We start from the raw sequence: 13,493 nt of genomic DNA on the forward strand, positions 1-13,493 counted from the left end.
AACCAAATTGTGATGGAAGATCAGAGCAATCCTGCCCTGGCTTCAAAATAAAAAAAATCTTGATACAAGAATCTTAATCAGGACACCTAATTACTTCACCTCCTCCTTGCCCTAGAGGCAAAGAGAATGACTGGGATTTGTAGGAAGGGAATTTATACTTAACAGCTCTGCTGTGGTGCTCTTTGCCTCCTCCTGCTGGCCAGGAGTGATATTCTCAACAGTAATTGATGATCCGTCGACTCACCGTGTCATTAGAAATAAATATAATCAAGGTTCAGCCTGCACATAAACTAACTTATACAATACAGCTATACTTTAGTTGTTCATGTTCTCAAAATGTAATTAGTGGCCTTTTAAATCAACAAGAACAGACTGTAAGATCTTATGGTCAATGTGTTATGACATATGTTATGATCACACCTCTAACTAGAGCTGCTTAGGACCCAGGCTTATGTTACATGCATAGAACATTTTCTGTTACCATATGTGGAACGTAGCATTAAACACGTTTGTCTTCTTTAGCTTGTCCAGCTGTATTTGGGCATATCTCATTTGATTCTCCACACTTTTCAACTCATCATCTAGTTCTAGCTGTTGTCGCTTAAATTCACTGTACTCCCTCTGGTACCTAGGAGAGAGAAGAGAGATCAGCCGTACTGCTAGGTTGTGCTTACAACACAACTAATGTCATTTAATAAAATAATAATTCCTGGTATCTCAAGGCTTCTCTTTGTATGCATTTGTAATATGACCCTAGGTAAGTATCCCCAAGGGTGTTGGGGAAACCAGACATGGACTCCTTGCCCAATGTGTTTAAACGAATATGGGTTGTACCTCACTAACGAGGCTCAAAGAAGGCCAAAACGATCGTCTGGCGTTGCCTTGTTTCTTGTTCAGAGGAGGATTGCCTAGTATTTTGAGGCTGGACTGACCTTGTTAGGTGGGATCAGACTTATATAATTAGGGAAAGTTCTTCTCTGTGAAAAGCACAATTGGGCTGAAACAGGCTGCTCCTCTTTCTGTATGTATTAAATTTAAGCTATGAAAGTCTTTGCAGGTTGAAAGAGACACTCTGATAAAAAGCAATAAACTGTAATTCAATAGAGCATTTTATTTCAACACTAGTGCCCCTTGCAAACTATGGGCCAAATTACAAGTTTTGCGGTATGGCTATACTGCTAAAAAATTGGCCTTTGCGCACGGAATGGCAGGTCTCCCATATTACAAGTCGCAGCGATACGGTTATACCGCTAGCCTTTTAGCCTGTACCGCAACTCTCCATTCCGCACTCAAAAAATGGCTTTTGAGTGTGGCATTTTCATTGCGCCTGTTTTACACGTTGTACGGTCAGGCTATTACGCTAGCGTTACAGCTTACACCACCACCATCAGAGACCCGTAGTTATGGATTGTGTGAAAAACTAAAATATGTTTCCCAAAACTCATAACAAAAATGTTACAAAGTACACTAACACCCATAAACTACACTATTAACCCCTAAACCACCATCCCCCGCATCACAAATACTTTAACGTATTAACCCCTAATACGCCACCCACCCACATAGCCAACACTAAATAAACCTATTAACCCCCCACATCACAACTACTATAATAAACCTATTAACACCTAAAACGCCGGTCCCCCCACATCGCAACTACTAAGCTAAACCTATTAACCCCAAAACCGGCGGCCACCCACATTTTTAAAACAAATTAGCATTGTATTTTCAGCAATTGTTTTTCAATAGCTAAACTCCGCTCATCATTTGCTTTAATTGGTGGAGCCAATCTGAGTATGAGTCTGCACACAACAAGGCTAGTCATGGCCATATTGTTAGAATAAAATGCATAGAACTATATTTATGTTACTTTTTTATATCTCCATTTTGGTAAAACAAAAAACCCTACTTTAAATTTTGGGCACTGCATGTAATGTCAGATTACTTCTATCTAGAAATGTGTTTCTTCACAGAGTTATTTTATTTCTGTGACAGAGCTTGACAAATGTGTCCAAATCTGTTGTAGCACAACTATCTAATCCTCTAAGCAAATCTGCCATTTCATTTTATTATTATTCAAAATGACTGACTGCTCAAGTCATACCAAAGTGAGGACTCAACCAGATGACACAGTGGTTTGTCTTCACCTTGTGTCCCTGGGCAATATGACTCTGCCAGGACGCAGAAACAAAGAAAAGCTGTGGTTTTGGAGAAGGAAATATATATGTTAGTCTGTATTAATATGTTAACCTATGTAGTAGTTTAATTTATTTATCGTCTCCCTACCATAGTTATGTATATAGGAAGGAGTAAGTCATTTTGCAAAGTAAGCAGTTGTCAAGTAACACAACTTTGGAATCCAATCTTTTTTTTTATTAAGTAAACAGAATTGTAGCTCATAGCAAAACAACAATTGTTTGGAAGTGTTAAATCAATATGGAACAGAAACCTTAATGGCTCTAACCAACTATTGGCTTACACACCTGTCCTCTCAAATTTATTTTCTAAAGAAGGTAAAACACTCTTTAGATAGAGACCCTCACTGGAAAGCCTTGTCAGTAAAGTTTGGCCATTTGTATGAGTGATGGGGAAAACACTAAGGTTTGGAGATCTCTAGAGAAGGGGCAGAGGAGGAGGCAAAAGATAGATCGAAAAGCTGTGGATATTGCAGCTAACTTTTACTTTCTTGAGGGGGAAGCAATAAGAGTAAGATCAGAGTCATCTCATTGAATCCCCATAGCTCAGGTCCAAGAAAACTATCACCAATAGCACAAATCAGATCAGTTTGGCTCTTGAGAAACTGGGTAGCTCACCCGCATACTCAGAAGGGAAGGGGAGAAAAGAAGGACATTGCACACCAGGTACTACACCAGCACACTTAGAAGGGAGGTTAATAGAGGTAAAACAAGGACCAGTCTTCAGACATGTAATCAGAGGGTAGAGGAGGCAAAGCATTAAAGGTTCTCCTGACTGCAGGTTATTTCACCCATACGTTGCAATTAGCAAAGCATAATTAGTGCTAATATGCAACACTAAAATGGATCCACATTAAAGTTGATACTACAGGGACCCTAGGAATATAGATATTGCTGCATTGCACCAGAGAACTGGGTCCCTAGGCAAGCTGACACTGCAGGGACCTGGGAAGCATAAATAGTGCTGTGATGCTTCACAAAACATTTAAGGAAAAAAGATCAGGGATGCATAACAGGTAGTTGTGGATACTGTTAAATGGTGGCACGATGGATAATTTAAGTGCTGGGCCTACTTAGTGTTTTGAACGTGCTGATTACTGGTCAGTAGAGCAGTACTATCTGAAACCCAGTTGCCAGGCCCAGTTTGCAAGGCACCATTGACACACACATATATACACACACACACACACACACACACATACATACATACACATACACTGCACATACACATGTATTGCTAATGAGAAAGTATTATAGCAGAAGGTTAGTTTGACCTGTTGGCACAAGGCTTGGTCATAAGCTGATAGTATAAATATCAAGTAGAGAAAAGATGCAGATTTCACCTGAAAGCAGTTAAAAAATCTATTATTTATTTAATTGTAATCTGAGTATACATATCATTTTCAAATCCATGTCATATCAACAAAAAAATATCCAACGCATTTCCTGTGCCCCCAGGCACATTTCACAAATTTCAAAAAACTCCAGCCATCAGCTTCATTAAAAGACCTTTATTTTCTCATTCTGGGTCCCAATGTTACAACGTTTCAAGCCTGCACTAGGCTCTTAGTCTAAGAGCCTAGTGCAGGCTTGAAACATTGTAACATTGGGACCCAGAATGAGAAAATAAAGGTCTTTTAATGAAGCTGGTGGCTGGAGTTTTTTGAAATTTGTGGATGCTGCAGAGACTTGGCAAGTCTGTTACTCCGTGCCCCACTAAAGAAGACACAGGTGTGCTGTTTCCATTATTTGAAACCAGGCACATTTCCTCAGAGATGATAAGCTGATAGTGCTCAACATTTACACTGAGATTGTGCACGTCTAAGAACTAGCTAATCTAAGTGAATGTGATCAGAGCCATTGGGTCAGTTCAGAATGAGTACAACTAACTGTAACTAAGTAATGTGAAGAAAAAGAAACAAAAAAAATTATGCTTACCTGATAAATGAATTTATTTCATGATGGTGAGAGTCCATGAGCCACCACGTGTGGGAATATGCCCCTCTTAACCACTAGGAGAGCGCAAAAGACACCCCAACACACCAGAGCTTTAAATGCCTCCCACTACCCATGATTCTCAGTCATACATACAGTGGGGCAAAAAAGTATTTAGTCAGCCACCAATTGTACAAGTTCTCCCACTTAAGAAGATGAGAGAGGCCTGTAATTTTCATCATAGGTATACCTCAACTATGAGAGACAAAATGTGGAAACAAATCCAGACAGACAATCACATTGTCTGATTTGGAAATAATTTATTTGCAAATTATGGTGGAAAATAAGTATTTGGTCAATATCAAAAGTTCATCTCAATACTTTTGTTATATATCCTTTGTTAGCAATGACAGAGGTCAAACGTTTTCTATAAGTCTTCACAAGGTCACACACTGTTGCTGGTATGTTGGCCCATTCCTGCATGCAGATCTCCTCTAGAGCAGTGATGTTTTGGGGCTGTCGCTGGGCAACACGGACTTTCAACTCCCTCCAAAGGTTTTCTATGGGGTTGAGATCTAGAGACTGGCTAGGCCACTCCAGGACCTTGAAATGCTTCTTACGAAGCCACTCCTTCGTTGCCCGGGCGGTGTGTTTGGGATCATTGTCATGCTGAAAGACCCAGCCATGTTTCATCTTCAATGCCCTTGCTGATGGAAGGAGGTTTGCACTCACGATACATGGCCCCATTCATTCTTTCATGTACACGGATCAGTCGTCCTGTTCGCTTTGCAGAGAAACAGCCCCAAAGCATGATGTTGCCACCCCCATGCTTCACAGTAGGTATGGTGTTCTTTGGTTGCAACTCAGCATTCTCTCTCCTCCAAACACGACGAGTTGTGTTTCTACCAAACAGTTCTACTTTGATTTCATCTGACCATGACATTCGCCCAATCCGTTTCTGGATCATCCAAATGCTCTCTAGCATACTTCAGACGGGCCCGGACATGTACTGGATTAAGCAGGGGGACACGTCTAGCACTGCAGGATCTGAGTCCCTGGCGGCGTAGTGTGTTACTGATGGTAGCCTTTGTTACGTTGGTCCCAGCTCTCTGTAGGTCATTCACTAGGTCCCCCCGTGTGGTTCTGAGATGTTTGATCCCCATTCTTGTGATCATTTTGACCCCACAGGGTGAGATCTTGCTTGGAGCCCCAGATCGAGGGAGATTATCAGTGGTCTTGTATGTCTTCCATTTTCTAATTATTGCTCCCACAGTTGATTTATTCACACCAAGCTGCTTGCCTATTGCAGATTCAGTCTTCCCAGCCTGGTGCAGGTCTACAATTTTGTTTCTGGTGTCCTTCGACAGCTCTTTGGTCTTCACCATAGTGGAGTTTGGAGTGTGACTGTTTGAGGTTTTGGACAGGTGTCTTTTATACTGATAACAAGTTCAAACAGGTGCCATTAATACAGGTAATGAGTGGAGTACAGAGGAGCCTCTTAAAGAAGATGACACAGGTCTGAGAGAGCCAGAAATCTTGCTCTTGCTGTAGGTGACCAAATACTTATTTTCCACCATAATATGCAAATAAATTCTTTCCAAATCAGACAGACAATGTGATTGTCTGGATTTGTTTCCACATTTTGTCTCTCATAGTTGAAGTATACCTATGATGAAAATTACAGGCCTCTCTCATCTTCTTAAGTGGGAGAACTTGCACAATTGGTGGATGACTAAATACTTTTTTGCCCCACTGTATAGCCAAGTAGATGAGGAAAAAAGAAGAGCAGGAAACACAGCAGTAGAAACACAGGCTACACTGACTGCAGGCCTCACCATAAAACCTGCAAGCTGAAAGGCTCACCTATTAAAACCTTTTCTATCTAAAGGATCCTTAAAAGAGGAGCTTTCCTCCAAAGGAATAGTAGTACGCCTAGTCATAGTGGAAATAACTGCATCTACCTTAGGAGTAGTCTCCTAAATCTCTGTTTTAACAGAAGGGTGAGGAAAAAGATTTAAATTGGTAAGATGGAACAAAACGAATACTTGACTTCTGGACACAGGAAAAAAGGAAGGATGCTTAGAGTTGCCTTAAAAAAAAAAAATGTTCTCAATCCTCTTAATAGGTTTCTTGACTGTACCAGGACTATCCTCTACCTCTAAAGCAATTAAAACTTCCAGCAATAGTGCATGAATATGCTCAAGGCTGAAATAATAGGACAATCTCTGCCACAGCAGCAGGGTCCTGAGTCTCAGAGAGATTATCCTTAGAGTCATAAACACCCCTATCATAAATGAGTAACAGAGTGGCCGCTCCTAAGAGAAGTCCCTGTTGAGTGTGGAGATGATTATGAATATTAATAATTATAAAATGATCATTAACAATATTCAATCTCAATTAAAAATAACTAAGTTTTAACAGATATAGAAATATTTAAATGAATTAATATTTAATTAAATAGTCTGTTACCCTTTAGATATGAGTACAATATTGTTGAGAAAACGAAATCTTGACCCAAAAATAAATTAAAATGTCAAATATCAAAATAAATATTTACTAGAACAATGTAGAATAAATCACAGTATTAATAAATAACAAAGTGGCTAATTAGCAGAATTTAGCTATTGAGTATGAACCAAAAATGACCATCAACAGGACCTTTGTTAAAACAATTCAACAGGATGATACTATTAAATCTAAGGCCTGTTTAGCAGATCTAACAATTGTCGATAAATCAAATATATTAGTTAGGAACCTTATAATGGTTTTCCAACTATCCTGCATTTATCAGCCAATACAACATAGCTCAATTAAGTATATTCTTAGAAAACTTTATAATAATTAAAATACAGCAGTTTAGTTAACCGACCTTTAGTATAAACGGATACATTAATTTCCTAGGACAGTCACATGTAAAATATTAAGCTGGTATATAAAGTATAATTATGAGCAGGAAGTTACAAATCACTTTTAGTAAAAATCTATCGGCTAGATTACGAGTTTTGTGTTATGAGTGAAAAAGCAGCGTTATGGGTTATAACGCTGCTTTTCACTACCGCTGCTATTACGAGTCTTGTCAAAAAAGCTGTACCGCACACTTTTTTGGCCACAACGCAAATTAACTTACGCAATTTGCGTAAAGTCTTTTTTCAATGGGACTTCCATAGCCCGGATATTACAAGCGTTTTCTGGAAGGCCAAAAAGTGAGCGGTACAGCCTATCCCGCAAGATTCGTAACGCAATCTAAAGTCAGTAGTTATGAGTTTTATGCTACAAAGCTGTAACATAAAATCATAACTAAAGTGCTAAAAAGTACACTAACACCCATAAAACTACCTATTAACCCCTAAACCGAGGCCCTCCCGCATCGCAAACACTAAAATAAAATTATTAACCCCTAATCTGCTGCTCCCGACATCGCCGCCACTATAATACACATATTAACCCCTAAACCGCCGCACTCCTGCATCGCAAACACTAGTTAAATATCATTAACCCATAATCTGCCGCCCCTGACATCGCCAACACCTACCTACATTTATTGACCCCTAATCTGCCGCTCCGGACATCGCCGCCACTATAATACACATATTAACCCCTAAACCGCCGCACTCCCGCATCGCAAACACTAGTTAAATATTATTAACCCATAATCTGCCGCCCCTAACATCGCCAACACCTACCTACATTTATTGACCCCTAATCTGCCGCTCCGGACATCGCCGCCACTAGAATAAACATATTAACCCATAAACCGCCGTAACACTAGTTAAATATTATTAACCCATAATCTGCCGCCCCTAACATCGCCAACACCTACCTACATTTATTGACCCCTAATCTGCCGCTCCGGACATCGCCGCCACTAGAATAAACATATTAACCCCTAAACCGCCGTAACACTAGTTAAATATTATTAACCCATAATCTGCCGCCACTAACATTGCCTACACCTACCTACATTTATTGACACCTAATCTGCCGCTCCAGACATCGCCGCCACTAGAATAAACATATTAACCCCTAAACCGCCGCACTCCCGCATCGTAAACCCTAGTTAAATATGATTAACCCCTAATCTGCTGTCCCTAACATCGCTGCAACCTACATTACAGCTATTAACCCCTAAGATGCCGTCTGGATGAAGACTTCTGCCCGTCTGGAGGACGACTTCTGCCAGCTTGGATGAAGACTTCTCCCGGCTTCGTTAAAGATGGATGTCCGGTCTTCAAAACTGTAAGTGGATCTTCGGGGGTTAGTGTTAGGTTTTTTTAAGGGTTTATTGAGTGGGTTTTATTTTTAGGCTAGGGTTTGGGCACTGAAAAAGAGCTAAATGCCCTTTTAAGGGCAATGCCCATCCAAATGCCATTTTCAGGGCAATGGGGAGATTAGGTTTTTTTTTAGTTAGGATTTTATTTTGGGGGGTTGGTTGTGTGGGTGGTGGGTTTTACTGTCTGGGGGGTGTTTATTTTTTTACAGGTAAAAGAGCTGATTTCTTTGGGGCAATGCCCCACAAAAGGCCCTTTTGAGGGCTATTGGTAGTTTAGTTTAGGCTAGGTTTTTTTTTTTTTTTGATAGGGCTATTAGATTAGGTGTAATTAGTTTAAATATCTGATAATGTCTTTTTTTATTTTGTGTAATTTAGTGTTTGTTTGGGTTTGTAATTTAGGTAATTGTATTTTATTTAGGTAATTTATTTAATTGTAGTGTAAAGTTAGGTGTTAGTGTAAGACAGGTTAGGTTTTATTTTACAGGTAAATTTGTATTTATTTTAGCTACAGTAGGTAGTTAGTAAATAGTTAACTATTTAGTAACTATTCTACCTAGTTAAAATAAATACAAACTTGCCTGTAAAATAAAAATAAAACCTAAGATAGCTACAATGTAACTATTAGTTATATTGTAGCTAGCTTAGGGTTTATTTTATAGGTATTTAGTTTTAAATAGGAATTATTTAGGTAATGATAGTAAGTTTTATTTTATTTTATATTTAAAGTTAGGGGGTGTTAGGGATTAATAACTTTAGTATAGTGGCGGTGACGTTGGGGGCGGCAGATTAGGGGGTTAATAAATGTAGGTAGGTGGCGGCGATGTTAGGGGCGTCAGATTAGGGGTTAATATTAAACTAGTGTTTGTGATGCGGGAGTGCGGCGGTTTAGGGGTTAATATGTTTATTATAGTGGCAGCGATGTCCGGAGCAGCAGATTAGGGGTTAATAAGTATAATGTAGGTGTTGGCGATGTCGGGGGCGGCAGATTAGGGGTTAATAAGTGTAAGATTAGGGGTTTTTAGACTAAGGGTTTATGTTAGGGTGTTGCAGGTGTCTATGGGGAAATCGTGCACAAGCACGTAAAACCAGCTCACCACAGTGCAGCCTAGCCGTTCAGGAGAATGGCTGTGTCTTGCTAGAGCTCCCGAGCTGAAAGTTGGCCTAAAAGCTTTATATGCCATAAACTAGGCTTTAGATACCCCTGCAATCTATCCCATGAACCGGGGAGACCTTACCACACAGTGGATATAATTTGCATACAGAAACAGACCCGATTAACACCAGTGCAGCAGTGATAAGAGTGACTAGGCCGCAGGCCTTAATGAGGTTTGAAACTGAGTGCGCCATCAGACCAGTGCAGCCTTACATCATAAGACTCGGACATCAGAAGAGGTCGGTATTACCCTCCGGGTGCCGGAGATTATAGCAGGAGACGCATGCTATACCGATTTGGTCTTACAGAGAGGCGGATCTCGGCTGGGAGCGGCATCGAAATATAACGACAGAGCATGCCTGCACATCCATTACCTGTTATGCGGTGGGTCTCTGCTACCTCAAAATAAGGCATACTCGTAATTAGGGGACACATACAACTACCCCATAGACTTTGCACTGACAGGAATTAGCCCTAAACATCCAGCGGGCCTAAACCACGCTGCGTGGACCGCGCAATAGCGGGACCTGGGGAACACCTAGAGGGGCATCGCCATATTCTGGGCATTTACACTCCTGAGACGTTTGCCTTTTAAACACATCCTGGTGAGACTACCTAATAAACCTGCTATCTAAAGCCATATAGGCGAGACTAACAGATTTCGATAACCCTTTGTGCCTACCTAACATACCCAGGAGCGCATACACCATATAGTCATAACCTACTACCATGGCGCAGAAAAAATCTGGCATCCCTGACAAGGGAACTAAAACAAGAAACATGGCCCACTACCTTAAAAGTGCTAACACACTTACAGTAGAAGACAACACTATGGCAAGTGAGCCCAGAATTGACGAATTAGGACATAATCCCACACCGGCACAAACGTCAAGCTATGTAACCAAAGAAGACCTAAAAAAAAAAAAAAAAAAAAAAAAAAAAACTTATCTTCTAAAGATATTAGGAGCATTGCAGCGGAAATTAAGAATTTGTTTGGAGAGCTACGTAAAGATGTCAGTGATCTATCTCAGAGAGTCACTACAATAGAACAATCACAGGACACCTTGCAAGGTTAAGGAGACCTCATGGTGCAGAGTTTAATGGAGCGTATAGAAGACTTGGATAACCCCAGTCGGCGGAATATCCTCAGTATTCGGGGAATCCCCAAATCCATCAACTCCTCTACTCTCCCGGGATATCTTCAGGACCTTTTCCGTGTGATCAAAGGAACCTCTATGTCACCTGAGGTTGCAGTTGAGAGAGCACACATGGCGCTGCGCCCCAAGCCATCCGGGAAAGCCCCTCCAAGAGATGTCATTCTTCGGATACTCAATTATAGGGATAAAGAGGAGATACTACGGCATAGTAGGAATAAGCACCCCCTCACACATGCTGGCATCAATCTTCAGATATTTTCTGATATCAGTTCTGCCACACTCCAAAAACGATGGGAGTTAAAATTTCTCACCTCAGTATTGCAAGAAAGCACATTCCCTTACCATTGGGGGTTCCCAACGTGTCTCAGAGCAGTTGCTGGAGATAAAAACGGCTTTATACAGATCTTTGGAGTATCTGAATGCATTCTGCTCTACATTGGGTATTGAACCTCCCAACCCAGACATACAATTTTACCTTCTGCATCAAATCGGGGAGATACTGGTACCCAACCCTAACCCTCGAATCAAGACCTGCTGTTGACTTTCTGCTGGAGAATATCTCGAGGCGAGAATCTACACCTATAAGTCTCTGATACGAAACACTCGGTCACATGTTACCGCCCAGGTCTGATGTTTAAATTGATGTCTGAAATGTTGCACTTCCTTGCACTGTTAGATTGTGTGTGTTATGTTGCATTGAAGCTGTGCTGGTGTCATCCATACCCCTAGTAACCCCTACCCTTCACTACCCCCTCTTTCTTCTTCTTCTTTTCCCCTACCTCCCTCCCCCTACTCCTCCCCTTCCCTCTCTCCCCCTTTCCCTTCCCCCTCCCTCTTCCTCCCCCTTCTCCCCTCCTCCCTCCCCTTCCTTCTCCTCTCCCCATCCTTTTCCTTTCTCTCTCTCTCCTCCTCTTATCCCCCTCCTCTCTTTCCTTCCCTACCCCCTCCTTTACTTTCCCCATCCTCTCCTCCCCCACCTCCTACCTTTCCCCCTCCCCCTATCTCCCCATCTCTACTCCCCTTCCCTTCCCCCCTCTCCTCCCATATCTTCAACTCCCCCTCCTCTACCCTCCCCCGGGTTCATTCATTACTACTCATTATTATTGTAATACATTTATACAGATTGCCAAACCTGTTCTTATGACAACGACAATTATTAATTTGCTTAGCCTTTATCTTGTATCTTTTCAAAAGGGCTAACTATAGGCATATACCCTCTAAAGCGACTTGTTAAGCCTGGTCTACTGGTATGGTAAAATAGCAATTGCAAAATAGAATACCAATTGTTTAGCATACGACTGCTGTGCTATTTGAGAACAAAAATACAATACATACAGTCTGTTAGTATTTATTTAAATGTCAGCCTGTGGACAATATATGCATATCACAGGGCAACAGTCAGTGAGATTATTTTGTTTCCTTTTCCTTCTAATCTTCTTCCTTTTTCCCTCTCTACCCGGTGAGATAATGGTCCCCTCACGACACATACCGAGCACCCACCCCCTCAAACTTATTACGATCAATGTTAAAGGCTTAAATAGCACAGGAAAGAGATCAATTGTCTCCCGCGAATTACATAAACTGCAGGGAGATGATATCTTCCTGCAGGAAACCCATTTTAAGACACATAACGAACCCAGATGGCATAATTCTACGTACCCCACGGCCTTCTTCTCTTCAGGGCCCAGTAAACAGAATGGAGTTGGGATACTAGTGCATCACAAGGTCCCCTTCCAGCTGCGGGAGGTTGAGAGAGACAAGGACGGCAGGCTTATTGTGGGGCAGAGTAGAGAAAAGTACAACCACTTCCCACAATCTACTTCAAGTTTAGAGGCACAGCATAAGAGGTGCCCTCGTGACACTGATTTAGAACTGAAACTGGCCCAAGCTAGACTAGATTTTAAACACTTATTGCAGGAAGACAACCAACGCAAAGCCCTACGGCTTAGGCAAAAATATTATGAAGGGGGTGACAAGGCGGGTAAATTGCTTGCTCGGGCAATACGCCGATCACAACTTAAATCGCATGTTTACATGATACAAGACGGAGAGGACAGAGTACACAGAGATAGCCCTAAGATTGCAGAAGCTTTTAGATCATACTACAGCTCACTTTACAATTTGAAAACTGCTCTGCACACCAGGCCATCTGAGAGAGTCGCAGACACATCTAGGGCACAGGACTATCTAAACTACACACAACTTCCAAGCCTAGAACAAGAAGTAATAGACTTTTAAGAATCCCCCTTGACTCTTAAGAAGGTACAGAGGGCTCTGACAGATTTGCCTAATGGCAAAAGTCATTCTCACCCATCTTACTGCCCCACTTGCAAAACCTGATTAATGAACTACCCGACAAGGGACTACTACTGACATCTATGCTTGCAGCATATATTACGATTATACCAAAAGCAGGGAAGCCGGTGAATAAAACACAAAGTTACTGACCGATTTCGCTGCTTAACACAGATGTGAAGATCATAGCAAAAGCTCTGGCCAATAGAGTTTACAGGTTCCTTCCTCTGCTGATCTCTCTGGACCAAGTGGGGTTTGTCCCGGGGAGGGAGGCGAGGGATAATACCCTCAAAATGTTACAACTTACAGCGTACTCCACAACTAACCAGGTGCCACTCGCACTGTTATCCACAGTCGCAGAGAAGACATCTGACAGAGTGAATTGGCAGTTCCTTAAGAACACCTTGGAAAAAATGAGATTCGGAAATAAATTTATAGCGATGGTCTTTGCCCTGTACTCCACACCCACTGCACAAATCAAGGTAAAC

General features: G+C 41.4%; 1 protein-coding gene across 1 annotated transcript in view; it reads right to left on the bottom strand.

Annotated features, from left to right (window-relative positions):
• Positions 1-13,493, bottom strand: part of BECN1 (beclin 1) — a 59,032-nt gene that overhangs the window by 30,248 nt on the left and 15,291 nt on the right. Inside the window, exon 8 of the mRNA XM_053699489.1 lies at positions 482-628. Within this exon, the coding sequence (XP_053555464.1) occupies positions 482-628 (147 nt within the window). The remainder of the gene's footprint in view (positions 1-481; positions 629-13,493) is intronic.

This window comes from Bombina bombina, chromosome 1, assembly GCF_027579735.1.
Source record: "Bombina bombina isolate aBomBom1 chromosome 1, aBomBom1.pri, whole genome shotgun sequence".
Taxonomy (NCBI): Eukaryota; Metazoa; Chordata; class Amphibia; order Anura; family Bombinatoridae; genus Bombina; species Bombina bombina.